Source organism: Podarcis liolepis (genome assembly GCF_965112155.1).
Source record: "Podarcis liolepis genome assembly, chromosome: 4".
NCBI lineage: Eukaryota > Metazoa > Chordata > Lepidosauria > Squamata > Lacertidae > Podarcis > Podarcis liolepis.
In genome coordinates, this window is record NC_139558.1 from 81,733,830 (window position 1) to 81,759,927 (window position 26,098).

At 43.3% G+C, this 26,098-nt stretch overlaps 1 protein-coding gene across 1 annotated transcript in view; it reads left to right on the forward strand.

Annotated features, from left to right (window-relative positions):
* ATP8A2 (ATPase phospholipid transporting 8A2) overlaps positions 1–26,098 on the forward strand; it is a 250,069-nt gene that overhangs the window by 73,012 nt on the left and 150,959 nt on the right. The window contains exons 8-22 of the mRNA XM_083498877.1: positions 457–526; positions 1,580–1,707; positions 2,326–2,437; positions 4,031–4,196; positions 8,776–8,903; positions 9,665–9,742; positions 11,452–11,540; positions 14,456–14,500; positions 15,708–15,783; positions 17,710–17,815; positions 18,984–19,066; positions 20,459–20,508; positions 22,621–22,690; positions 23,364–23,448; positions 25,226–25,365. Coding sequence (XP_083355003.1) covers positions 457–526; positions 1,580–1,707; positions 2,326–2,437; positions 4,031–4,196; positions 8,776–8,903; positions 9,665–9,742; positions 11,452–11,540; positions 14,456–14,500; positions 15,708–15,783; positions 17,710–17,815; positions 18,984–19,066; positions 20,459–20,508; positions 22,621–22,690; positions 23,364–23,448; positions 25,226–25,365 — 1,426 coding nt within the window. The remainder of the gene's footprint in view (positions 1–456; positions 527–1,579; positions 1,708–2,325; positions 2,438–4,030; positions 4,197–8,775; positions 8,904–9,664; positions 9,743–11,451; positions 11,541–14,455; positions 14,501–15,707; positions 15,784–17,709; positions 17,816–18,983; positions 19,067–20,458; positions 20,509–22,620; positions 22,691–23,363; positions 23,449–25,225; positions 25,366–26,098) is intronic.

Consider the following 26,098-nt stretch of genomic DNA (forward strand, 5'->3'; position numbering starts at 1 on the left):
AATTGATGTTGCGTTATGGCAGAGTCTGGCCAATGTCCCTTAATTCTATTTGTGCTGGACATTTCTGCAAAGGATTGCTTTTGGGAACATCAGTTTTTCCCGTGGTGCACAGGATTTATTCATTTATTTAAATAGGCCTCAGTTCACCAGAGTCTGCATGTTCTGAAGGTGCTGTGTTTCCTGATTTTGTATAAAGCCTGCATTGCATTAATTTTTTGCGCTGTTTGCATACTAAAAAATAAATAAAATCCTTATGATAGAGTTTGTTTGTTTTTAAACAAAACACCACAAATTCAGTTAACAGTTTTGGGGGAAATCACTGCTTGAATTATTGTGTGTTGAGCCAGTGAGTGTACCTTTATTCTTTCTTACTTATTTTGCAGGCACCTTTCTTTGTAGAGGTTGCTTCTTAAGCATGGTGTGTATGATATATGACATGTTGCTATACTTTTACAGTGAACCTCAGGCGATGTGCTATATTGAAACATCTAATCTCGATGGGGAGACTAACCTTAAAATACGGCAGGTAAAAAAACAACAACACAAAACTTTTGATTTATTTTTTTTGAAAAGTCGAGGAAATGACAACTAGGAATAGCAGAAATATTAGTTGGAATAAGAGGCTTGCTACAGCATGTCTGAATATTGGTTGTTCATTATAGCAGCTGGGTAAATATGTACTCATTGCTCAACTTAGCATAACCACAGCACCTATGAGAGGGGTATGGGAAGGCATTCTTGGGAGACTTCCTCTCCAGGGTTGTAGTCACAGGCTTAGGAACAGGTGAAGCTGCCTGATACCAAGTCAGATGTGATCTGTCTTGTCCAGTATTGTATACATCAGGACTGGGGGAATCTTTGGCCCTCCAGATGCCATTCCACTACAGCTCTCATCATCCTTGACCATGGACCATGCTTTTTGAGGCTGATGGGAGATGGAGACAGACAATGGCTGGAGGGCCACAGGTCCTTTGTCTGGTCCACAGTGGTTGGCAGTGGCTTTCCAGGCAGAGCTGTCGCCATCTGCTACCTCATCCTTTTAGCTGGAGAGAAACAGCAGGACCATCTGCATGCTTTAATACTGTCTCATGACTCCTCCAAAACTATGGCTTAGAATGTGCCTCTCCTTCGGTAGTGGAGAAAATGTCATCCCCAGCAACTTTCAAGCGGGTTGTCAAAAATCAATTGGGGCAGGGGTTCATTATTTAAGATGAGGCAGCAGATGGTTTAGTCCTTTTTTATTATTTAAATGAGAAAGATGTTGTCTGAGATGCATCCCGGCAGCATCCGCATTTGCCACAGCTTGGCACAGTGGGAAGGATACTTCTAGTAGAACCAGGAGAGTCTTAATGCAGTGTAAAGCAGGCAGCTTTACATGATAGACCCTGAACCCGGGGTAGCTAATGTGCTGCCCCCAGATGTTGCTCAGTTCCCATCAACGTGGCCAGCAGTTGGGGCTCATGGGAGTGTTGAAGTCCCAACAGTTTCTGGAGGGGCACCATGCAATGTAGTCCTGCGCTAATTCACGAGAAGAGAAGAGTTTAGTTGATGACTGTGCCTGTGGACTGGTCCCTTGCAGGGTTTGACCCAGACTGCTTGCCTCCAGTCAAAAGAAGAAGTGATGAAAACATCTGGGAAGATAGAGTGCGACGGGCCCAACCGTCACTTGTACGACTTCACTGGAAACCTGCGTTTAGATGGCCAAAGGTATTCCTTGGATAAAAGAATAACTATTGCCATGTTTAATGCACATCCCCCACACCCCCCATGTGCCTAAGCTTTACTCTAGGATACTGGAGGTCTTTTCTCCCCCGTGCGTGGCTATGCACATTTGAAGGGAGCTGGGAAGAGGGGTTGGCTCTGTATGCATGAGGGAATAGGATCACAGGGAATTGTGGGTCATTGCCCAGGTTTCCCTCTGGTAGGGATGGATGAACCTATCCGTTTTGTTTTCTCTCATTTTCTTGTTTTTCCAATATGAAATTCTGTTCTCCATATTTCCACATTAATTTGATTTTTTTAAAATGTCCTCATGAAAATCCACCAGAATTTTAATGCAGGTTTCTTTAATTACACACATATTTGCATGGAAATTAGCCTAATACGTTCTTCTATTGAAAAAAAAAATCCCTTAAGAAAAAACATTTTTTGCATACTTTACCTAGTACACACATCTTTGTACACATTACTTGGTTGGGTAACTGCAATGCAAAATTCGCATTTAAAATTTATTTTAAATTTTAAGAACATCTTTGTGGTGCATCTTGTTTTTTGGACCATGTTGTTGTTTCTACCTCCAACCTTTTTCTCCTTCTTTATCCTCAGTCCAGTTCCGATTGGACCTGACCAGATCTTACTAAGAGGTGCACAGATAAGGAACACTCAGTGGGTTTTAGGAATTGTTGTCTACACAGGACACGATACGAAACTTATGCAGGTAAAGTTGGCTTTCCATTACCAAAGAGTAGCTTTGCCAGTTTTTCACCTCCGCTTATTTCTTTTCTATCTATCTATCTATCTATCTATCTATCTATCTATCTATCTATCTGTTTGTCTGTCTATCTCTCTATCTATCTATCTATCATCTATCTATCTATCTATCATCTATCTATCTATCTATCTATCTATCTATCTATCTATCTAGTTTATACTGGATTGTTTTTTTTAAAAAAAGTGGTTTACCAAAAGATAAAACAGTGAATTTATCTACAAGAAGAATTAACAACATTAATTTAAGACTTTCAAAAAGTTAAAATAGCAATAAGCTGAAAAACAGATTAAAGCTCCTATCAACTTTCTAAATATCTAGGTAGGGTTGTCTAAACAGAGATGTTTTTAGCAGGAGCCAAAAAAGAATACATCGAAGGCACCTGCTTGACATCAGTAGGCAGGGAGTTCGAAAGTGCAAGTGCTGCCACACTAAAGGATTGAATTCTTACAAAGTGGGAGACTTCTAGGGAGGATAAACACCACTCCTCTAGCACAGTGGTTCCCAAACTTCCTGCCCCACATAGGCCACTTGAAAGTTGCTGAGGTTAATTATTTTTTTTCTGCTTAGCAGTTGTAATGTGCTGTGCTAATTTTTAATTGTATTTTCACCGCTTCTTTTATTTCTTATATATTGTATTTTATTGCACTTGCAATTTGAATTCTGTGGAATCTGAATCGTAATACAATAAGATCCAATATAAGCAGTGAAAAGAGCAATACAAATACAATTAAAATACAGATGGATATTTAACATGGACCACTTGAATGAAGCTTGCAAAGATTTGTTTCCCAACGGTAGCCTCACCTTGCTTTCCCCAGGGGCGAGTTAAGACCTAACTGCCCAAGGGAAGGAAGAAGTGAGAATGTTTGTTGATTCTGGGGAAGACTAAAATCATAGAACTGTAGTGTTGTAAGGGGACCCAATGGTCATCTAGTCCAACCCCCTGCATTTCAGGAATTTCAGCTAAAGAATGGCCACCAAGGAAAGATGACCACTGCCATCCTGTTACGCTGCTGCTGAAAGAATTACACTTGCTGCAAATCAGATGCCAGGATAAGTTCAAGGCTCTGGTGTACAAAGCCCTGTATAACCTGGGACTAAGTAATAGTCTCGTCCATTCTATACCCAACTGATCATTGCACTTTGCAGGAGAGGGACTTCTAGGTAGAATCTCCAGCATCTCCTTGTATTTCTGGGGGAATCCCAAAAAATATTAAAATACTATAATACATCAAACATTAAAAGCTTCCCTAAACAGGGCTGCCTTCAGATGTCTTCTGAAAGTCTGGTAGTTGTTCTTCTCTTTGACATCTGATGGGAGGGCATTCCACAGGGAAGGCGCCACTACCGAGAAGGCCCTCTGCCTGGTTCCCTGTAACTTGGCTTCTTGCAGTGAGGGAACCGCCAGAAGGCCCTCGGTGCTGGACCTCAGTGTCCGGGTAGAACGATGGGGGTGGAGACGCTCCTTCAGATGTTCCTCTGGCTCTTATATGATGAGCTCGGTGAATTGATTCAGCTTCTCTGCCTGTTCCTTTCCAGAATTCAACCAAAGCTCCCTTGAAGAGATCAAATGTGGAGAAAGTGACCAATATGCAGATTCTCATTTTGTTTTGCATCCTGCTCGTTATGGCTCTAGTGAGTGCTGTGGGTGCCTTACTATGGAACAGAACACATGGAGAAGTCATTTGGTACTTTGGCTCAAACAGTAAGCAAGATCAGCATCTGTGTTTGTCTCTCTATGTGTGATCCTCTTATTCCAGAATCAAAAACACTGTCGCTTTAAGAGAACGAGTAAGACCACATCTGCACCACACATTTGAAGCACCATGATGCCGATTTAAACAGCTATGGCTTCCCCCAAAGTATCATGGGAACTGTAGTTTATTTAGGGTGGTGGGTGTTGTTAGAAAACCCCCATTCCCCTCACAGAGCTACAATCCCCAGAGTGGTTTAACAGTCAGTCCCTTTCCCCAGGAAACTCTGTGAGTTGTAGCTTTGAGAGGAATAGGGGTCTCTTGACAATGATTGACACCCTTAACAAACTACACTTCCCAGGATTCTTTGGGGGGAGCCATGACGGTTTCAAGTGGCACCACAGTCTTTAAATGTATGGTTCGGATCTGGCCATGCACTGGTAAGCTAAGATACTCACCTTAACTTCTGTACAGTTTAACAATTAAATACGTTCTGTCTACAGACTCCCATATTGTGCTCACTTGCCCTCCCAGGCTTTCCCCTTGGTCTTTCAGCCTGAAAGAAGCAGCTGTGCGTTGGTGCCAAGGAAAAACACCTGCCCTTATTGTCTCAGCTGCTTACTGAGATCATTTTGCAGTGTTATGTAGACAAGGGTAGGGTTGTGTTTTGCTTCTTCCTGGTCCTGTTTACCTCCCTTTAGCAGGTTTAGTTGGAACCGACGTACAAAAGGCTGAGAAGACAATAGATGTTGCTGGACAGAAAAGCGGGAGGGAAAGGAAGGCATTTGTGTTTCAGTGCCAGTGATCCAGAAATTGGGGCCAGCATAGGGCACTGTTCCAGGTTTTAACAGGTGAAGATGGAAGCGTCAGTGGTGGGGAAAGGATTATTGTGAAATTCACTGGAGTAAAACTGAAATCATAAGAAGGGTGTCTCTTTTAGATTCGGATGCATTCCTGGTCACTTTGCAGAAGACCCCAGTGTCGTTGTAGTTTATGCATTCTCTTGTCTGCTATAGCTAAAGCCCACAGTTTTTAATAGTATAAGGAGAGGTTTAAATCTTTCAGATTTTTCAGTTGTTTGGCTCTCTTGAAATCCTGGTTTGCAGCCATTTGGCACCCAGATCACAAGATCCTTAGAACTTGAAGCTTGTTCATTGCATGGGTTCAATAAAGAGAGTTGTGGTGATGCCATGATGTCTGTATTACAGCTGCTCTTGAGGAAGTGTGGAATCTGCCTTCCCTAAAGGTGCACTTCTTTACTGGGATATTGCCAGTTCCCCTCCACTCCACTGCAGTGGCATTAAGGAGGCCTAAGTGCAAATGTGTGCACAACAGTGGTTTGAAGACCTTACTGATTGCGTTTCAAAGTGGGTCGCAGGTTCTTAAAATAAATTCCGGCTGCTATGTCATGTTTCAGATGCTTACCAAAACAAAACAAACAAAACCCACCACACCATAGCAATAAATGCATGCCTTTTAAATACTGTGAACAATGCCGTTACTGGTGGCGATTGTCATTCTGAGTTGCTTTTCTCAGCTGTCATTTGTTGTTTCTGATTCTTTGCCCTTTGGGTGGCCGTGCCGAGAGAAAGCTCCTTGATCTCCTTGGAGGAGGGCATCAGCTCTCACCAATGACTTGTAGGGCATTCCTTGTTAGGCTGGCTTTGATGGTATGGCTTCTTTGCAGAAGGCTCTTTCCGTCCTCATGGCGCCTGGCTGCTCACTCCATCCCTCTGCCCTTTAAGAAATAGATCTGCGAGAATTAGAACAAGACAAATGGTGGGAGGAGAAGGGTAAGCAGGATGGTACATTTCCTCTGCACAGGATCCTAAAGTGCAGGATGTGGCGTCTGATTGGCCACTGCGAGGACAGGAGGCTGGACCAGATGGGCCATTGACCTGATCCAGCAGGCGCAATTTGTGCTCTTATATTAGATGTGATTACATATTAGATTAGATTAGATATTAGATTAGATAAGGGACGCGGGTGGCGCTGTGGGTTAGACCACAGAGCCTAGGACTTGTCGATCAGAAGGCCGGCGGTTCGAATCCCCGCGACAGGGTGAGCTCCCATTGTTCGGTCCCTGCTTCTGCCAACTTAGGAGTTCAAAAGCACATCAAAGTGCAAGTAGATCAATAGGTACCACTCCAGCGGGAAGGTAAACCGCGTTTGCGTGTGCTGCTCTGGTTCGCCAGAAGCGGCTTAGTCATGCTGGCCACATGACCCTGAAGCTGTACACCGGCTCCCTCGGCCAATAAAGCGAGATGAGCGCCGCAACCCCAGAGTCGGTCACAACTGGACCTAATGGTCAGGGGTCCCTTTACCTTTACCTTTACCTTTATTAGATGTGTAGAAGAGGCAGTGATGAAGGGTGGAAGGATGAGTTCCCACCTCCATATTTGCCATGGGATGATAATGCAGAGGCAGCGTTTGCAGGGCAGAATTTGCAGGTGTGGGAAAGGTGTTTTTTGCCTTCTGGCTTATTTTCCTTACAACACCATGCTCCTTTGCTTTCCCCCCAGCCCCTGGAAATAAGCCTTCTGAGTGAAAAGGAGAATTGCTAAGGGAAGGGCCACAGCTCAGTGGTAGAACATCTGCTTTGCATGCAGGAGGTTCCAGGTTCAATCCCCAGCACCTCCAGGTATGACTGGGAGAGAATCCTGTCTGAAACCCTGGAGGTCTGCTGCCAGCCAGTTTAGACATTCCTGAGCCAGATGGACCAGTGGTCTGACTCAGTATTAGGCAGTTTCCGATGTTCCTATGAAGGAAGAGTTAAGCCCTCCTCCTTCCCATGCCAGTTTATCCATTTCACATCGTTATATTATTCTGTGTTGCTGTTAACCAGGTAACACACATGTGGAAATAGAACCCATTTACTTGGGTTACGGTACAGTTGCACCCTGTTATTGCCTTGCGGTACAGGTTGTCAATGTGTAGCTGCTGTTCTCTTCTGAGATGCATTTGTGGAAAGCAGGGCTGTGTTTTGGGACGGGTTTGCACAGTGCTTTAAAAGGTGTCTGCCTCCTTGTATTTTATCAACATGTGCAAGGATGAATCTGAGGCAGCTCTGAGTCAGAAGCAAACTGCCAGAGGCATTTTCTCTTTCTGAGCTGTCATCATGAGTTAGCTGGCTGTTTTGTGCAGTTGTTGTGAAGTTTGTCATGGCTGTAAAGAACAATTACTTGGCAGCAGAGGGAGGTTTGTTATCTCAGGATCTGAGGTTACAGCATGTAAAAAAAAGGGGGGGCATTGTTAGCTCATATTATTAACTCCAGGACAATGCAAGCAACCTCTGTCATGTTCTTTTTATATTATCAGAGCTGGAGGTGGGGGAGAGACCTTTTTCAAGAGTTGATGGTAAAACAAGCCTCTTAAAATGAACACCTGGTCCATGCATACAATGTAAGAAAAGGCCGCTTCGCTCAAGTTATCCTAACCTTTGCTTCCCTCCAGTGATTTACAGAACCTGAATTTCTTACAATCTAAAGTTCAGAGGTGTTTGCATTTAGGAATTCTCTTTGACCGTCTTAAGAACCTTTGGCTCTATTGGGAACTGTAAATCAGAACATAAATTCCATTTAACCAGAGCGTTTATATCAGCCTTCTGGACCTTTTCTCCACCTTTTTTCTCGTCTAGAAATCTCATGTCGATATGTGCTTCTATTTCACTATATGTGGATTATAAACATGGTGGCTTCAAAGCATTTTGATACTCAGAAACCCAGTATTCTGAAATTATGAGATTTGAGGCAAAAGCCTAGTCTGAGTCACACTTTGCTGTGACGGGATTCTGTATCAACACTACTACTGGGGTACCACAGATTGTCTTAAAGCAAGGGTTTCACAATGCACCTGCAGAAGGTTTCTGTGGCACCCGCAGATTTCCCACTCTCCACTGAAATAAAGAAACACTGTTTCGTAGCCAATGGAATAGGTTGTGGTGTGTACTTGACTGCAGTGTTTGTGTTTGAAACCCAAGGCTGTTTCTCCAGTTTGGAAATGCTCCCACAACCCCCAAAAGTTTGACCCTTCCGTAAAGCAAAACTTGATTATTTATTTTCATTTATTGAAAAATGCACACCTCACTTTTTGAGGAACTTACTATGACTTAATTTTGTTGGAGTAAGTTACCAGTGGTGCGTTTGTTTCAGAGACACTTCCCTCCCTGAGGCTAAGATTGGTCAGCAATAATTGGAGGCTGGAAGTGTCATGTCTCAGTCTCATGGAAAGATTACCGCATGATATGTAGAAAGCGAGGGGCCAAACTACATCTAATCAATTTGACGCAGTGTGGTTTCCATTCCTAACTTTCGCAAATAACATCTCTTGAGAGTTCACAACCTCCAGCAACTCACCTTGGGTTTTGGAGGGGCTTTGTCGTTGATTTTAATGCTTATCACTTTTTTCCAGCCAAATACTGCAACAATGGCACATGAGAAATCGGGAGCAGTTTGTTTTGTTATTGTTCTTTATTGCACAATAAAGGTGTTTTAAAAAAAACCCAAAAAACAAAAACACAACCCCACACATGTACCAATGCCTTCCTCCCTAGTGACACTCTCTCTCTCTGCTCTCCATGCTGGCTTGCAGAAACAATCCCAGGCAATTTTGGATACAACCTGCTCACCTTCATAATCTTGTACAACAACCTCATTCCCATCAGTCTGTTGGTGACTCTGGAAGTCGTGAAGTTTACTCAGGCTCTTTTTATAAACTGGGTAAGTACTTGGAATGTAAAAGCAGGGAAGCAAATGCTAAATAAATAAGAGTGACATTTATTTAAGCAAAGCTGTGCATGAATCTTCATCTCTTTTCTAGCCACAGCTAGAACCTGGTTGGCAGTGGGCTGCATGGAAGACTTTCAAAACTTTCACTATGCAAAAGAAAACATCGCTTTTTCAATTGCCAGAAAAACTTTCCATACGCAAAATAAAAACAAATTTATTAAACTCAGGGACCCCTCTGTCTCTCCTGCTGTTCACAATTTATCAGAGGAGATTTTAATATGCAGAAATCACCCATTGTTGACATCTTCCTTGACTGTATTTTGTATGTAACCCATATTTTGCATGGTGGTTCCTTAGACCAATGAACAGATTTTGTATGTATTTTTGGATTCAATTAGATTCTATTTCGAATCAAGAAGGTAGACTGAACCTTTAAAAACGGCACACTTTTAACCACAGATTTCAAAACTGCACTGGATTTTTGGATTCTTAGCATTCCTGAGCAATGGTGGGTATGAGACTGTTAGTAAAATAGAGCAGAACAGCAATGAAACCTCAGCATAAAACATTGGCGAAGCAGATAAAAATAGAATATACTTCATGAAGAACACTTTCGATTCAAATGTTGATTGAGGCTGCAATCCTCTACCCACTCAGTTGGAAGTAGGCCCCTTTGAACTTACTGGAACTTACTTCTGTGTAGGCATCTATAGGCTTGCACTTTAAGCATCCTCACTTCTCCTTGCTTTCAGGACATAGATATGTATTATCATGAAACAGATACACCTGCAATGGCCAGGACTTCAAACCTTAATGAGGAACTCGGCCAGGTAAGAACGATAGAATGTGGTATGATGGCAGAGAATGATGTGAAAAACCAACTATTAGACTTGTGCAGTACTTTTCATTCCATGCTTGCAATCTGTGAACAAGGCTTGAGAATTCACAATGATAAACTGCTAGATCCCTTCCTCAGCGAATGTAGGCAGGCCTTCTAAAAAGCATTGTGAATTACAGTGAACACTCTCTTGCTGGGGACTGTGTTTGTGCCATATCCATTGTAGCACCTAGTAAAGCCAGTGTGGTGTAGTGGTTAAGAGCGGTAGTCTTGTAATCTGGGGAACTGGGTTCGCGTCTCCGCTTCTCCACATGCAGCTGCTGGGTGCCCTTGGGCCAGTCACACTTCTTTGAAGTCTCTCAGCCCCACTCACCTCACAGAGTGTTTGTTGTGGGGGAGGAAGGGAAAGGAGAATGTTAGCCGCTTTGAGACTCCTGAAGGGGAGTGAAAGGCGGGATATCAAATCCAAACTCTTCTTCTTCTCCTCCTCCTAAATCCTTAATGGCACAAACGACCCTTTCTGTGCCCTTTTGAACAACTCTATAACTTATTATTTTCTGCAGTGGTGATTCTTTTAAGTTCAGGTGACAGAAGTAATACATTTGCATTGTTATTCCTTTTTTATACTGCCATTCTTCCAAATGATGTAGAATATAGCCATTGGGATCAGATGCCCTTATTTTAGGGTTACCAGACGTCCCTGTTTTCCGGGGGCAGTCCCCGGATTTGCAAATAAGTCCCCAGACAAATTCCATCCCCAGAATGTCCCTGGATTTCATCTAATGTCCCCGGGAAATGCAGCAGTGGCAGTCTCAGCAGTCCGGAGCACTTGGCTCTGGCTGGCTTCAGGAGCTGCTCAGAAGCCCCCATATGATGGTAGTGCAGGGGCTCAAAGATGCAGCTTCCGGGCTGCCTCCACCTTCCCTGACCCCAGCAACTAAGCTGTGAAGGGAAGCTTCATGCTGCCTGTTGGAGCAGCCTCCCAACTCCTACTTGTGTGCAAGCAGGAGCAGCGTGGGGATCTCTCAGCCGTGAAGGGAGACTTCACACTGTAGCAGAGCTTGCATGCAAGCAAGAGGGGCAGGGATCTCTCAGATAGGCAACGGGAAGCCTCCCTTCCCAGCTGAGGGATCCCCGCCCCCTCCTGCTTACACGCAAGTAGGAGTTGGCATGGGGCTGCTCCGAAAGGCAGTGAGAAACCTCCCTTCCCTCTGCCACCGCCATCACTGCAGCATCAATGTCCTGAATGTGTATAGAAGGATCTATATTCTTCTATATAGTGATCTATATTCACTATATAGAAGGATCTGGCAACTTCTGTTTCAGTGTATCTGAAGAAGTGTGCATGCACACGAAAGCTCATACCAAGAACTAACTTAGTTGGTCTTTAAGGTGCTACTGGAAGGAATTTCTTTATTTTGACTATGGCAGACCAACACGGCTACCTATCTGTAACTGAATGTGTAGTATGTATGTATGTATGTATGTATGTATGTGTGTACGTTTGTATGTATGTATTTATGTATTTAAAGTGTCCCCGGATTCATTGAAAAAAATCTGGTAACCTTACTTTATTTCTGTTTGACTGTGTGAAAAAAGGTGCAGCATGTCTGTTCTGATCGCCCACCTTCTTGCATAATTTGCACGTCCCTTTTCATTGTACAGATATCCTAACTTCAATGCCTGCCATTTGACTTCTAGGTAAAATACCTGTTTTCTGATAAAACGGGCACCTTAACATGCAATATTATGAACTTTAAGAAATGCAGCATTGCGGGAGTAACATATGGGTATGTACCATTTTATATAGATACATTGCAATAGCTTAATGAATCAGTTTTGTTGAAGTGGCAAATTCTTAGTTCTGTATGGAAAACTGTTATACTTAATAGGCAGAGAGAAGAGAACAAGAGTGAGCTACTAAAAAGGGGGGGGGAGAGTAGGGGACGCGGGTGGCACTGTGGTCTAAACCACCGAGCCTCTTGGGCTTGCAGATTATAAGGTCAGCAGTTCGAATCCTCATGATGAGGTGAGCTCCCGTTGCTCTGTCTCAGCTCCTGCCAACCTAGCAGTTTGAAAGCATACCAGTGCAAGTAGAGAAATAGGTACCGCTGTGGTGGGAAGGTAAATGATGTTTCCGTGTGCTCTGGTTTCTGTCATGGTGTCCTGTTGCTCCAGAAGCATTTTGGTCATGCTAGCCACGTGACCCAGAAAGCCGTCTGTGGACAAACGTTAGCTCCCTCGGCCTGAAAAGTGAGATGAGCTCACCTTTGACAGGACTTAACCATTGAGGGGTCCTTTACCTTTACCTTTTGGTTCCTTGGATGGATGTGTTTTAGCTTGAGATTTTCAGACCTAGGTCCACTTGCCCTGATCCAGGTATGCATTACACCGGGCAACAATTTTTTACTTTTTGAATGTTGTCTAGATTTCTACAATTGATTTAGGGTATTTTTGCACTGCTGAATCAGGAAATGGCATCCGTTTCTCTCCATCAGGTCAGGTTTTTGTGCTATGTTGATTTGAAAAAATCAGATCTTGTGACAAAATCAATTACATTTTTGTGGCATTATCAGCTGATTTTTGTCAACACATATCATCCTAAATATGTTTTTAAGAGAAAAAAATGTTTTTCCAACAACATATATTGATTACCTGATAGAAACATCGATTACTGTAAACTGAATGGTGGGCATTGATAAAGGTAAGTACATGTAAATTGCATGTTGCTTCACCATTTTTCAAACTTCAGGGCTTGAACTTCTGTTTCTTGGAACTCCAGGAATGCTCAGTGGCAGGGAGGTCTCTTCAGAGTCCAACAGTAGTCAGCCATCATGACTGCGTCCCAGCGACCCTGATACCTGGTCTCCATCTCTTTCATGTCCCGATGGAATCTCTCCCCCTGCTCATCACTCATTGAACCCAGGTTCTCAGGAAACCGTTCCAGATGTGAAAATAGGTAGTGCATCTTGACACTCATGTTGCAGCCCAGGTTTCTGAAAGCAGTCAGCATGTTGTTAACAAGTTTTGCGTAGTTTCTGGCCTTATTGTTGCCCAGAAATTTCTTCACTACCAGAACAAATGCCTTCCACGCTTCCAGTTCACTTCATTCATTGAGTTTCCGAACTCTGGATCTCTGATGAGCTGATGGATCTGAGGACCATCAAAGATGCCAACTTTCAACTTCTCCATGGTCAATCCTGGAAAAGCCTGGCACAAGTAAGTGAAGCAGTCAGCATCCTTGTCCAGAGCCTTGGTGAACTGCTTGATTAAGCCGAGCTTGATGTGCAGTGGTGGGAAGAGTATTCTGTCTCTGTCCACCAGAGGGTCATTGATGACGTTCCTTTCTTTGCAAGGCACCAATTCCTCCCGCACAGGCCATTCCTTCTTCGTGTAATGCTGAGCACAGTCCCTACTATCCCACATGCACAGAAAACATGAGTACTTGGTGAAGCCAGACTGTTGCCCAACAAAAAGTTCACCATCTTCAGGTCAACACAAATAAACCACTTATGCTGATCATAACCAATTTTCTCCAGCACATACTTCACCGCTTCATAGTTCTCCTTCAGTGTAGTCGAGTGAGCCAGGGGTATAGAGGCAAACTGGTTGCTGTTGTGTAGCAGAACACATTTCAGTGATCGCTTGCTGCTGTCAATGAACAGTCTCCAATCTTTGGGTTCGTACTGCGGCACTCTAAGCTTGAGCAGAAGCTGCGTAATATCTGCACAGTACACCAAGTCCTTCTCTTCCGAGAAAAAACGGAGGTACTCTTGATGCCTGTTGCGGAAGAAGCTGATGCGAGCACTGTCAGAGAGGAGGTTTTTTTCCTTCAGTCTGGATGCCAACAGTTCGGCAGAGTCCTTTGACAAGCTGAGGTCGCGAACTAGATCATTCAACTCCTTTTCGGAAAATGGATGTGGAGCATCATCTTCAAGAACCACTTCTTCTTCTTCATGCCCTTCAACACTGGAGGCATCTTTGTCACTAATGTCAGGAAGTTCTCCAAAGATAGGCACTGGAATTTCATCACAATGAGCTACAGGATGACGTGCTGATTGAAGATCAGGACACTTGAGGCTGCTCCGGTTCTTTCTGTTGATCCCAGTCACATCAACAGCGCAGAAGTAGCAGTCAGTGACATGGTTTGTCAGCTCCCTCCAAACCATGGGAATTCCAAAGTTCAGACTCCTCTTGCCATTGGTCCACCCACGTAGAGTCTCGGTGCATGCCTTGCACACCATGTGTGGCGCCCAAGCTTTATCCTGGTCACCAAGTTTAATACCAAAATAACTATGCTTTGCCACACCAATTTATGGAAGATTTCGAGGTTTTATGACTTCAAACTGATCCCTTTTCGACATAATCACCCAGAACTATTGGACCTGAATACCTCTTGTCATTAAAATAATCATTTCCAATCAAAACAATTATTCGACATGGCATTTTACCCCCACCTTCTTCTAAAATGCTCCACACAAGCGTGCCTGTGAACAAAAATGTAAAAAAACGACATGTGGCCATAGCTCAAAAGCTTGACCTGATTGAGCAAAACCAATGTGATTTTTGGATTCAGTGCATCAGATTCATCCTAAATCAACTGAAAAAACACAGACAACAAATTTGTTGTTGACCAGCGTTATGATCCATCTTTTTCTTATGATCAGATCAGACCAATTTTGCATATTCCTTTCTTTCTTTTTAGTCACTTTCCGGAATTAGCAAGAGAATGTTCATCAGAAGACTTCAGGTAAAGCAGATATTGACTGACATTAGTTTGAGGGGCATGTGTCTCTTTTAGCTTTGTGGAATGGTTCAAGTGGGCAAACATTGAGCACGTTTTGCAGAGATTTGCCACTGGGTGGCTAATGGAAGTTAATTAAGTAATTAATTAATTGCTGATTTATAAACTGCTTCACAACCAAAAGTTACTGAAGCACTGTGCAATAAAATAAAAAAGTAACAGATGAGAAACTCCATAAACTTTTTTATTATTATAAAAAGCAATATAACCTTTTCTACAATTGTAAGAGTAACGTTCCATAAAATGATTCAGGGAAAGCTTCAATAGCTGCCTAAATGTCAAAACACTGGATGCTAATTTAATTTCATCTGGTGATTGAATTCCAGAATGCTGGAGCTGCAACACTAAAAGCCTGGTCTCTAGGGCATAAGGTCCCCCATCTGGGAAACAGAGTTTCTGGACAGGGATATATAACGGGCAGGCTATCCCCTCAAGCAGCCTGGCTCCAGACTATTTAGTGCCTTAAATGCTAAAAGCAAAACCTTGAACTGTTTCTGATAGCATATTGGCAACCACTGCAGCTCCCTTGGATGTTATATGATGTAAACAGCCTAGCTGCAGCTTCTGGGTTAAGTACAAGGGAAGCCACACACACACCCACCCACCCGAGTGTGATTCAGTAATCCAATTCAAAGGCAAAGGCGAGACTGCTTTTGGAGGGGAGGCAGTAATAAGAAGGGCAAGTGGGGAAATGGGTGAACTGCATTCTATTTGCAGAGGAGATAGAGCTGAAAGTGGATCTCCAGGTGGGTTAGTGTTGCTTTCTGGGAGGGAGAGGGTGAAGGGTGAGGCAGTGGGGAAGTTAGAACCAGGCAAAAGCACCAGTGGAACCAATCCAGCATTGCATCAACCTCCCTGCCCCTTTCCTTCCTGGTAAGGAACAGCAAACCCCCTTCCAGGAAGCTAATGTGCTGGCTCTGTCCCACCCAGTGGATAAAGGAAATACAATGCTGCAGAGAATATATAGCCTGCATGTTTGGGGAGAATATGTCCTCTTGCCTCCTAAGGAGTCGCTGTCCCAGTGGAAGGGAGATAAGAATAGTTCCATTGATACCCAAGTTCGGTAATTGATGATGTTGTAAATCCTGTGTGTTATTAATGGAAGCATATGTTTTGAGGAGGTAATGATTCATTCCTTTTATTCTACTTCTAGTCAACTTCCTCCTTCCACCAGCGAATCTTGCGAATTTGATGACCCGAGGCTGCTGCAAAATATTGAGAGTGATCACGTAAGCCCAGTTCTATAGTATTGTTCCACTGATAGTTCTGTCGTGCTCTTGTCCTTTGTCTTTGGGTGGAAGAGTCACTTAAGAAGCTCTGCTGCTCTGTAGGTACCACTTGGGAATGCAGGGTGGACGTGGGTGTCTTAGCTGCAGGTGTAAGAAACCAGAATTGACAAGAGTCACCCATCCCTGATTCAAAAGGCTCTCAGGAATTGGTTGTGATTCAGAAAGGGGCGTCAGCAGCAGGCACCTGCCATTGCACGTTTTACACACCTGTTGAAAACTCTTCCATTCCATCGGGTTTATGTAAGCAATTAAGAATACATCTTTCCAAAATAGCTAGCTGATTTCCAATTTTAAAATGTCATATGTTTTTATTGTATGGTTTTCTGTATAATTGTTGTAAACCACTTTGATATTTTTTATGAATAGCAATATATAAATATTTTTATAAACAAATAGGAAAACACACTCAGACATTCATTCATTTTCAAAAAACCCTGCATGATAGTTTGGGGTTAAGGCTCACGTTTACACTTCCTTTCTGAGCCCTAAGAATATATTTAGACTAAATACTGACCAGCACATAAATATTGCAGTATTTCAATATTATCTTTGCAATTCAGTTTGTTGTTTTTTTTAAAAAAATGTCTGATAGATGCACACAAAAGTCCCCCTTTCCCAGCTCGAATTGGAAAGTGGGAAATATTGTTATCCACTCACCACCCATACACAGCAGGGTATTTGCTGTAGTAATCGGTTTGACATTTTGGTTTGGCAGCAGGCGGAGGAATAAATCCAGCACCGCTGCTGACACTACATGTCAAAGGAGAGACAAGGGCTCTGTGGAAGGGCTGACGTGATAAGAAGGCCCTCATTGTTGCTTTAGAACTGGGTGGGTGGAACCTATTGTAAGCTGTGAACATGGAAGGACAAAAGCAGACTGAATAATTGATTTCAATACAAGGAAATCATAGGATGCCCCTCTTAAGGCCGGCTGCACTGGGGAAGTTAAGATAGCTTGCTGTCTGCCGACAAAGCTTGAGTTGCAGGCATGTAGGTGATGTATTTGCTGTGTGAGCAATAAAGGCCTTCAACAACTCACCCAGAAACAAGAGGGGACTATTGGCCTGATCTGGGAAGGCTGTTCTTTCTACCTTAGTGCAGCCTTCCCCAGCTGGTGCTCTCCAGATGTGTTGGACTACCTGGCTGGGGCTGATGGGAGTTGGTTCAAAGCATCTGGAGGGCTCCAGGTTGGGAAAGGCTGCCTTTTGTCATTGAGCTCCAGTAATCTGACTAGTATTTGATGGGGCTAACATAAGAAGAACCCTCTTGGATCAGACCAAAGACCTAGCTGGTTTAATTGTCTTGTATTTGATGAGGTTAACACAGGGAGAGCTCTGCTGGATCAGACTGACGGTCTGTCTAATAATCTAACTCTGTGTTTCTCAAACTCGGGTTCCTGGCTGTTGTTGGACTACAACTCCCATCATCCTTGACCATTGGTCCTCCTAGCTAGGGTTGATGGGAGTTGTAGTCCAACAATGGCCGGGGATCTAAGTTTGAGAAACACTGATCTAACTAGTGTAATTATTCCGTATTTGACGGACTAATGCAAGGATCAGACCAAGGGCCCAGTGTCCTGTTTCCCACAGCGGACAACCAGAGGCCTCTGGAAAGGCCCTCTTCTCCTTTTGTGGCCAAGCAGTTGGTATCCTGAGGGATTGGGCCTCTGATCCTGTAGGTGGTGAAACAGTTATCGCAGCTTTTAACCATCGAAGGAGATAATGGGCAGAAACCACAAAGTAACCGAGGAGAGCGCCATTGACCACCCAAGTGCTTGTTTTCCTCTTCTAATAAATACAGCAAGAGACTTAGAAACTCCCTCAGGATTCCTTGTGGCATGACTCTTGTGTGGACCTTCCCTTTCAGCCCACAGCTACTCACATCCGGGAATTCCTCACTCTCCTGGCTGTGTGTCACACCGTTGTCCCAGAAAGAGACGGAAACACAATCATCTACCAGGCCTCTTCTCCAGGTTGGTCACTGGCTCCCTTTCTTAAGGGGATGGAAAGCAAGGAGAACAGCAGAGCAAGGGAATGAGGTGGATTCCTCAATGAGGGCCCAAGATGGCAAGCCCATGTTTGTCAGAGGCTGTATACATCTTGAGGTTTTTTTTTAAATATTGTCTAGGATAGAGGTAAGGAACCTTAGGCCTGAGGCCTAAATATGGGCCTTGCAACTCTCCCTAGGCCATGCTTTGTCCTTGAACTTTCATAACGCCTCTTATTTATTTATTACATTTACATCCCACCTTCCCCCCCAAGGAGCTCACGCTTCCCTCTCACCCATTTTATCCTCACCACAACCCTGTGAGGTAGCTTAGGCTGAGAGTGAGTGGCTGGCTCAGGGTTACCCAGTGGGCTTCATGGCTGAGTGGGAATTTGAACCCTGGCACCTCAGGACGCGGGTGGTGCTGTGGGTTAAACCACGAAGCCTAGTACTTGCCGATCAGAAGGTCGGCGGTTCAAATCCCCGCGATGGGGTGAGCTCCCATTGCTCGGTCCCTGCTCCTGCCAACCTAACAGTTTGAAAGCACATCAAAGTGCAAGTAGATAAATAGGTACCTTCTCTGGTGGGAAGGTAAATGGCGTTTCCATGCGCTGCTCTGGTTCGCCAGAAGCGGCTTAGTCATGCTGGCCACATGACCTGGAAGCTGTACGCCGGCTCCCTCGGCCAATAAAGCGAGATGAGCGCCGCAACCCCAGAGTCGGTCACGACTGGACCTAATGGTCAGGGGTCCCTTTACCTTTACCTTTTACCTCAGGTCCTAGTCCTACATCCGTAACCACAACACCTGTCAGCTAGCCATGGCACGGCTTAGTGTTACGTCCGAATGCAACCTCTTCCCCTCTCTATTTTTATTATTACTATTACTATTTTGGTAAGCCACTTCAGGGTTGTTTTTTCTGAGGGGGGGTTACATACAAAAATTGGGGTATGTTTTTTTAAAAAATAAAATAGACAAATGATGAGAATAGGCAAGAGAGACGTAAGTCTTCCAGCAGGACCCTGTGGTATATAATTTCATAAATGCTCTTCAGCACTATTAGCCTCAGTGATATTCCATTTACTTTTATGTTAATAAAGCCATTTGCTACATTTGTAATGAATTTCCCATAAAGGCAGGTTGTTTCTATTGACAGATGAAGGAGCCTTAGTCAAAGGAGCAAAAAAGCTTGGCTACGTCTTCACCGGACGGACTCCGGATTCTGTTATCATTGACGCGGTAAGAGCATGTATAAAAGGATAGCTCTAAGCAACTCTGAGAACTCTATGGCGGCCCATAAATAGCATAAATAAATAGAGGATCTGTAGGAAGGCCATTGGTTCACTGGCCAAAGCACCTGCTTATTAAACTGTGTTTGATTCCCATTGGTGCCATGGGAGCCAGACCTTTGGGGAAGGGCTGTAGCTCAGTAGGAAGAGCACATGCTTTCCATGCAAAAGGTGCAACTTTCAGTCCCCAAGTAGGGTTAGGAAAAGGCTCCTATCTGTAATCTTGGTCTGCAGTCTGTAATTTTGCCAGGCAGTGTAGACCAGTATTCTTCAGTCTTGGGTCCCCAGATGTCAAGGGACTGGCTGTATACTGGGGAGTGGGCACTGGGAGAAAGGGGGTTGGAAGAAGGGATTGGTGATCTGGGGAAACCTGTGACAGCCAGGAGATGAGACTCAGAGGCAGGAGAAAGGTGCAGGAGTGGAGAGTGAACAACAGGTGCAGGAGGAAGGAGAGACAGGTCAGGCTTGTGCAGAGTCAAGGGCTTCCACATCTCCTTCCTCTTCCTCCTTCTCTACTATCTCCCAGGACCAGAAGAGGATGGAAGTGGGAGGAGCAGAAGCAGGTGACAAGAAGGCACAGCCTTTGCCTGCTTACACGCAGCTCAGGTGGGAGAGATACATAAGCTGAGGTCGGGAGCGGGGCCTCTCTGTTGCTGCAACTGCCTTATTGGGTGCACAACTAGGAGCAGCTGAGAGACACGGCTTTCCCTAACTTGTCAGTGTTGTTTTGACAATGAAGAGTGGATTCCTGGACATTCCTGGGCTGACACCAGATGTGGGTGGACTACAACACCCATCATGCACAGCTATCTTAGCCCAGTGGTCAAGGCTGATGGGAGTTGTAGTCCACCCACATCTGGGAAAACCCAAGGTTGAAGAACGCTGGCATAGAGAGTATGGATTAGGGTGGATCAGTAGGCTTGCTTGGTATAAGCCAGAGTACCCATGTTCATGGTAGGTGCTTTCTTGAGCATTGTGTACAAAAGCTTGAGCTCTGTTGTGACTTAGAATGCCATAACATAAATTGTGCGTCAGAGGTTAAAGTCACTGGAGGTGTCTTATCAAGCAGGACAGCCCATCACTGTGGAATGAGAGCCCTCTGCACATTTTACCATAAAATCTTATGAAGGTGTGTTCTTTACAGTTGCACTTGGAGAATGCATGCTGAATGAAATAATATTCTGTGCACCATGCTCTTGGAGGCACACATATAAGTACACCATTTTGCCCAGCAGAGGGAGCTATCATCACATGTTTTAACGTGGGCATTCGAAAGAAGCAAGGCTTCTTTGCATGTTCGCGTCGCTTAACGTGGTTCAATTTTTGTTTCATGTGTTTGCAGCTAGGAAAAGAAGAGACATATGAGATCCTCAATGTATTGGAATTTTCAAGGTAATTAGATTTTATAACTATTTCAGTACCTAAGAAAATGTGATAAATGGAGTGGAGAAAACTCAATTTTTAAAGGAAAAACCTTTAAAACAACCTTCCCCAACATCATTCCCTCCTGCAGTTTGGAACAGTTTACAGTCTAATAGATTGTGTGAGGTGTGTGTGTGTGTGTGTGTGTGAGAGAGAGAGAGAGAGAGAGAGAGAGAGAGAGAGGGAGAGAGAGATTGCTGCTGCTTCTTCAAATGGCAGTTTAGCAGCTGTGAGAAGGCTAGCCAAGTTCCTGGGACAGACTACACCAGGGAATTACACTACATCATGATGTCGTAATGCTGCTATGTGATCCCTAACTGGCTGGATAACATGCTCAACAATCCTCTCTAAATGGATTGTGCCAAAGTAGCTCCTGAGAAGTATAGGAAGCAAAACCAAACCATGCAAAATTAAAAAGAATTTGTGCAATCTTTCGGGAAATGTTTTAGGCCCCCATTGAAATGTTTAGTTCATTAAAAACCCCCCGACTTGGTCCTAAAAATGAGTACATGTAATTATAAATGTATGATTTCGTTCTGTGCAATTGGTTGAATTATACTTGAATTATACTTCTCTATACTTGGCTTGATAATAATCAATTTTATTGCAATTTCATTGCATACACGGGTGTCCCCTGTGTCAGTTCCAATGCACTTTTGTTTGATTATCTTCATCTATTTTTTTAGAAAAACAGCCCTAAGGGGAAAAACAGTCCTAAGGGGAAAAAATAAGAACTTTTTTATTTAAAAAAGAAGTTTGATGGAGCTTTCAGTCGCCCCACTCCCCACAAAACAAGCAGTCCCTTGTAAGAAGACATCAATGGCAAAATGTATTCTTAGTAGAGTCCTCTGCTTTTAATCTATTTTTTTTTTTTATAAAATTTTTATTGGTTTTACAACATTTTAAAAAGACAAACAGACAATGAAAAAGACAAACAAACACGCATAGTTTCATACATATTTTCTTATAGACCACTTTTCTTGGACTTCCCCATACCCCCCCTCTCTGCATCCCAATGTCCATACCTCAACTAGCAACTCCCAATTATTACTTTCAATTCTCTGTCAACTTAGTCCTTTTCAATCTTCTAACCATATACCCCTGTACCCCCTTGTGTCTGAAAACCCCTCTGCTTTTAATCTAATTCAGAAAGAGAGAAGAAAGAAGTTCATTAATTTCAAAATAATGACATGCCGTTCATTTATAAAGAAAATGAGATTAGGAAAGGCTGTTTCAGTCTCCATGATTTCTGATCTGTATTTCTCAAAGGATCTGGCCCACATTTGACTTCTCCAAACCATTAGACTAATGACAGATCCGCAGTATGTATTCAACACATAACACGAGGAACCACTGTATTCATACATACATTTTCATATTAATTCTAAAGTAATTTGGTTGTTCCTAAACCATGTTCTATAGGAACTGGTTTATTGGGCTTGATTATGATACATTTCCGGACGCTGAGCCTCTAAATACCCCCATTACTCATATTTGTATATCTTTAGACAACCCTAAACCATTTGCTCTTCCTCTTTGGGTCAAAAAGATCGGTATTGTAGGTGTTTTCTCAAACCACTGGGCTCTTACACTCAACCCTGACATGAAACCACCTCTCACTTCCCCACTTATAAGTTTGGCTAGCCAAAATTCTTTTCATTCATAAAGGGCCAGGTGTCTCTTACATTTCAGAGCTTCCTGGAGATTCCTGACATGTCCAAGATTTCACATATTGTTTCCTTCAGCCAGTTCTTGATGGGGTTGCACTTCCCCCTGAAGAATCAGGTGTTCAGCTTGGGGGTATTCACTGGCTATCCTTGTCCCGGGATGCACAAGGGGCCTCTGTGACATGGAGTGCCTTCAACCAGCTTTGGCTGGTGGCTCAGCAGCAGCCGTATCTGGATGGGGATAACCTGACTTCAAAATAGGCAGCTGTCTCGAACCTGCAACCTTGGCTTTATCAGCACCACACTAGCCAGCTGAGCTGCCCATGGGGCTGTGCCCGAAGACCATTTGGCAAGCACTTTGCTAGATGCTGATATCACATGAACTGCAATGAATGCTGCTTCTTTTTCTTCCCAGTGACAGAAAACGAATGTCTGTAATTGTCAGGACTCCGGAAGGGCGCCTGCGTTTGTACTGCAAAGGAGCCGTAAGTGTCAAAGGAAATTGTCACTATGCTTTCCGTTGTAGCTCTGATACTTTGTGCTTCATAAATAATGCTAATAATAATAAGCAACACTGCCATTGTCATCAGAGGTTGTATGCCCTTCAAGACTTAAATCCCCCCTTTGTTACATTATCCATCAGCAAATTGATCTGTTTTCTGGATCAGGATTGTGTGGACAGGATCAAGCCAAGGTTGGCTGTTTAATCCAGCCTTCCCAACCTTGGTGCTGTCTAGATGTTTTGGACTACAACGCCCATCAGCCTCAGCTAGCAAATGGTATTCTGGCAGGGCCTTAGGGGAGTTGTAGTCCAAAACATCTGGAAAAGACCTGGTTGCGGGAATAGTGGTTTGAACAATGTCATTCATTTCTTTGAGGGAAGCTCTCAATTCAATCACATCATATCTTCTTTCCAACAATTTACTTTATAGAGTTTGTTTGTTTGTTTGTTTGTTTGTTTTCTAGGTATGTCCACAGCTTATTATTTTGTGGGTCAATGCTGCTACCTTCCTTTTAATTATAAAGTGCCCTACTTGTTACCTGAACCACCTCAAGCACCCTGGAAAGGCAGGCTATAAAGGATATAAAGGTCTTAAATAGGCATTATAAAATGCATTTATGGACCCGTGTTTTATCTATGTTCTTTCTTGTTGGTAGGATAACGTCATTTTCGAGAGACTCTCCAAAAATTCCCTGTATTTGGAGCAGACACTGTGTCATCTTGACTATTTTGCTACAGAAGGTAGGCATTTGTTTTCAGCAGGCTGGAAAAATGAGAAATTGGGAGAAACCAAAATGGATAGATTCCTTAGCAAGAACTGTCATCCTCTAGTTCGATGGAAGGAAAGAATGTGGTGGACAAGGGTTTTGGGTTTTTTTAATGAGGAAGAGGGGTTTGGGCTTGGTTCTTCTGTTAAGGATTCAGATTTGAGCATCAAAATAGTGCCATATATAGTTTCGCATGTCATATGTATTGAACATGGGCAGAATTGAGAAAGGAAATACAAGTTGAAGATTATTCCCGCACCTGCTGAATGTGGTCTGATAGACACATTCTGTCCCATGATACAGCCAGCCAGAGGGATCTCCTCTGCTTTTGCTTTTGCTGATTGCAGAATGGTGTGACCAGACATAGACTGTGGGACCAAGGAAATGTGTGCATGCACTAAAGGCAGTCCTGCCACTCATACCATTTTCAGCCACCTTTAAAAGAACAACCCCACTATAATCTGTCTCCAGCCAAAGGAGATGCTGAATTGGGGAATCTACAGAGTCCCAGGCATACAACTCAAGCCAGAGGCAAAACATTCCTCGGGTGAAAATGGAGTGTATCAAGATTGCAATCTTGTTTAAAGAGGTGTGAAACAGAAGATCAATTGGAGTGGAGCAGTACCACAGAAGCAACATTAACTGAGTCTCCTAGCTCTCAACTGGCGTTAATGCCTTTGTTTAGCAAGTTGGGAGAGTGTTTCTGAAATGACTCATGGGTGGGGGGGGGGACAGAACAAAGAAGTTTGAAGGAGAGGTGACGTGTGGTGCCTCTGTTGTAAATGTTTAGGAAAACGGAAAATGAACTTGGATCCTACTGCCCGCACTTCTGTTGTGTTCCCTTAAGATGCAGTAGCTGCCCCTACAAGTTTGCTATATGAAATCAAATATACCTGTCTCTTATTTCATTGCTAATGGGACATTACTGAGGTAGAGCAACCTGGACTATGTTCCTTTTATGATACCATGTTGCTGCAAAAGGTATTCCTTCCCATGCCTGAAAATCTCTCCCTACCACACAAATTCTTTTTTCCTGGGAACTCCCACACCCGCAATAATATTGTCCTTCTGTTTTATGTGGCATGCTCTCTCCTTCTTCTGGTTCACTTGTGCCAGAAGAGAAATCCTTATTTTTATGTATGCTAAATTCTATCAGAAGTCTCATAAAAATAACGCTGTTCATATTCCAAAGTTCTTCAGATTACTGCGCATGGTTAACCTGTGTCAACATCGGCGCAAATTACATGTGTCTATTAAAAGGAGCTACAGAGCATTATGTTATTTGCAGTTGGGCAGTTAATGTGAAGCTATTCAACTACCTCATGTCATGTTTCTGTGACGTCACAATTTAATTTTAAAATATATTGTAGTATAGTAAGTAATTTATTTTTAAAATTGAAAGCTGCGTGAAGGTGTTAAAGTTGCCATTCCTAAAAAAATCACATTGATATTGTAGGGCAGAGTTCTCCTAATACACACATTTTGTATACAACTTTTTAACCTAATATATACATTTTGGTAAAGCAGTATTCCCTAATAGAATGCATTTTATTGTTATTTTCACTTTTATGCACCCGATTCTTTGCATTCTTGTATGTATTACATGGCTGGAGGAGTGCACTGCAAAATTTGGAAGGATTGCTATCTTGGGCCCACATATTGTTTTGGAAAGTGGGAATTAGGTCGGTTTGCCTTTAAATGTGAGCTGAATCAAATTTCTCCTTCTGCCAATACCTACATTTCCTTTTTAGGTTTGAGGACTCTGTGCATTGCATATGCAGACATATCAGAAAACGCTTACCGGGATTGGCTGACCATCTATAATGAAGCCAGCACAAACCTGAAGGACAGAACTCAGAAGCTGGAGGAGTGCTATGAGATCATTGAGAAGGTAACTAGGAGACATAGTTTTGAGTTGCTTACAGCCGAATCCTCTCCCACTTGCAAATTTTGCCAATAGCAAGTAGACCAGGGGCCACCAAACTTGTTCAGCAGGGGGCCAGTCCACTGTCCCTCAGAACTTGGGGGGGCAGATTATATATATATATTTTGGGGGGGAGAACGAATTCCTATGCCCCACAAATCACCCAGAGCTGCATTTTAAATAAAAGGACACATTCTACTCATGTAAAAACATGCTGATTCCCAGACCGTCCGCGGGCCGGATTGAGAAGGCGATTGGACCAGATCTGGCCCCCGGGTCTTGGTTTGCCTACCAATGAAATAGACTAAACTTTACAAAGCAGTGCATCCATTCTGTTTGACTGGAAGCATTTCATATTCATATTCCCCGCCCCCCCAAAAAAAATCATCTATGTGTTTCCTGCAAAAGCAGAGTGTTTCCTTAACAAAATATGAACAAGGATTGTTATTATTTTATAGAAATACAGCAAGATTTCAAAGTAATGTTGGCCTGGTTCACAAGTCACACTAAGCCAACTGTGGCTTAGCATGATTGCAAAGGCTCCTGATGAGGCAATTTCAGCCTCTTTGCTCTCCTATAATGAAAGTTTGCAGCATTTGGGGCATCTTAGTTTAGAGCAGGGTTTCCTGAACTTGGGTCTCCATCTGTTTTTGCACTACAATTCCCATCATCTCTAGGTAGCAGGACCAGTGATAGGAAT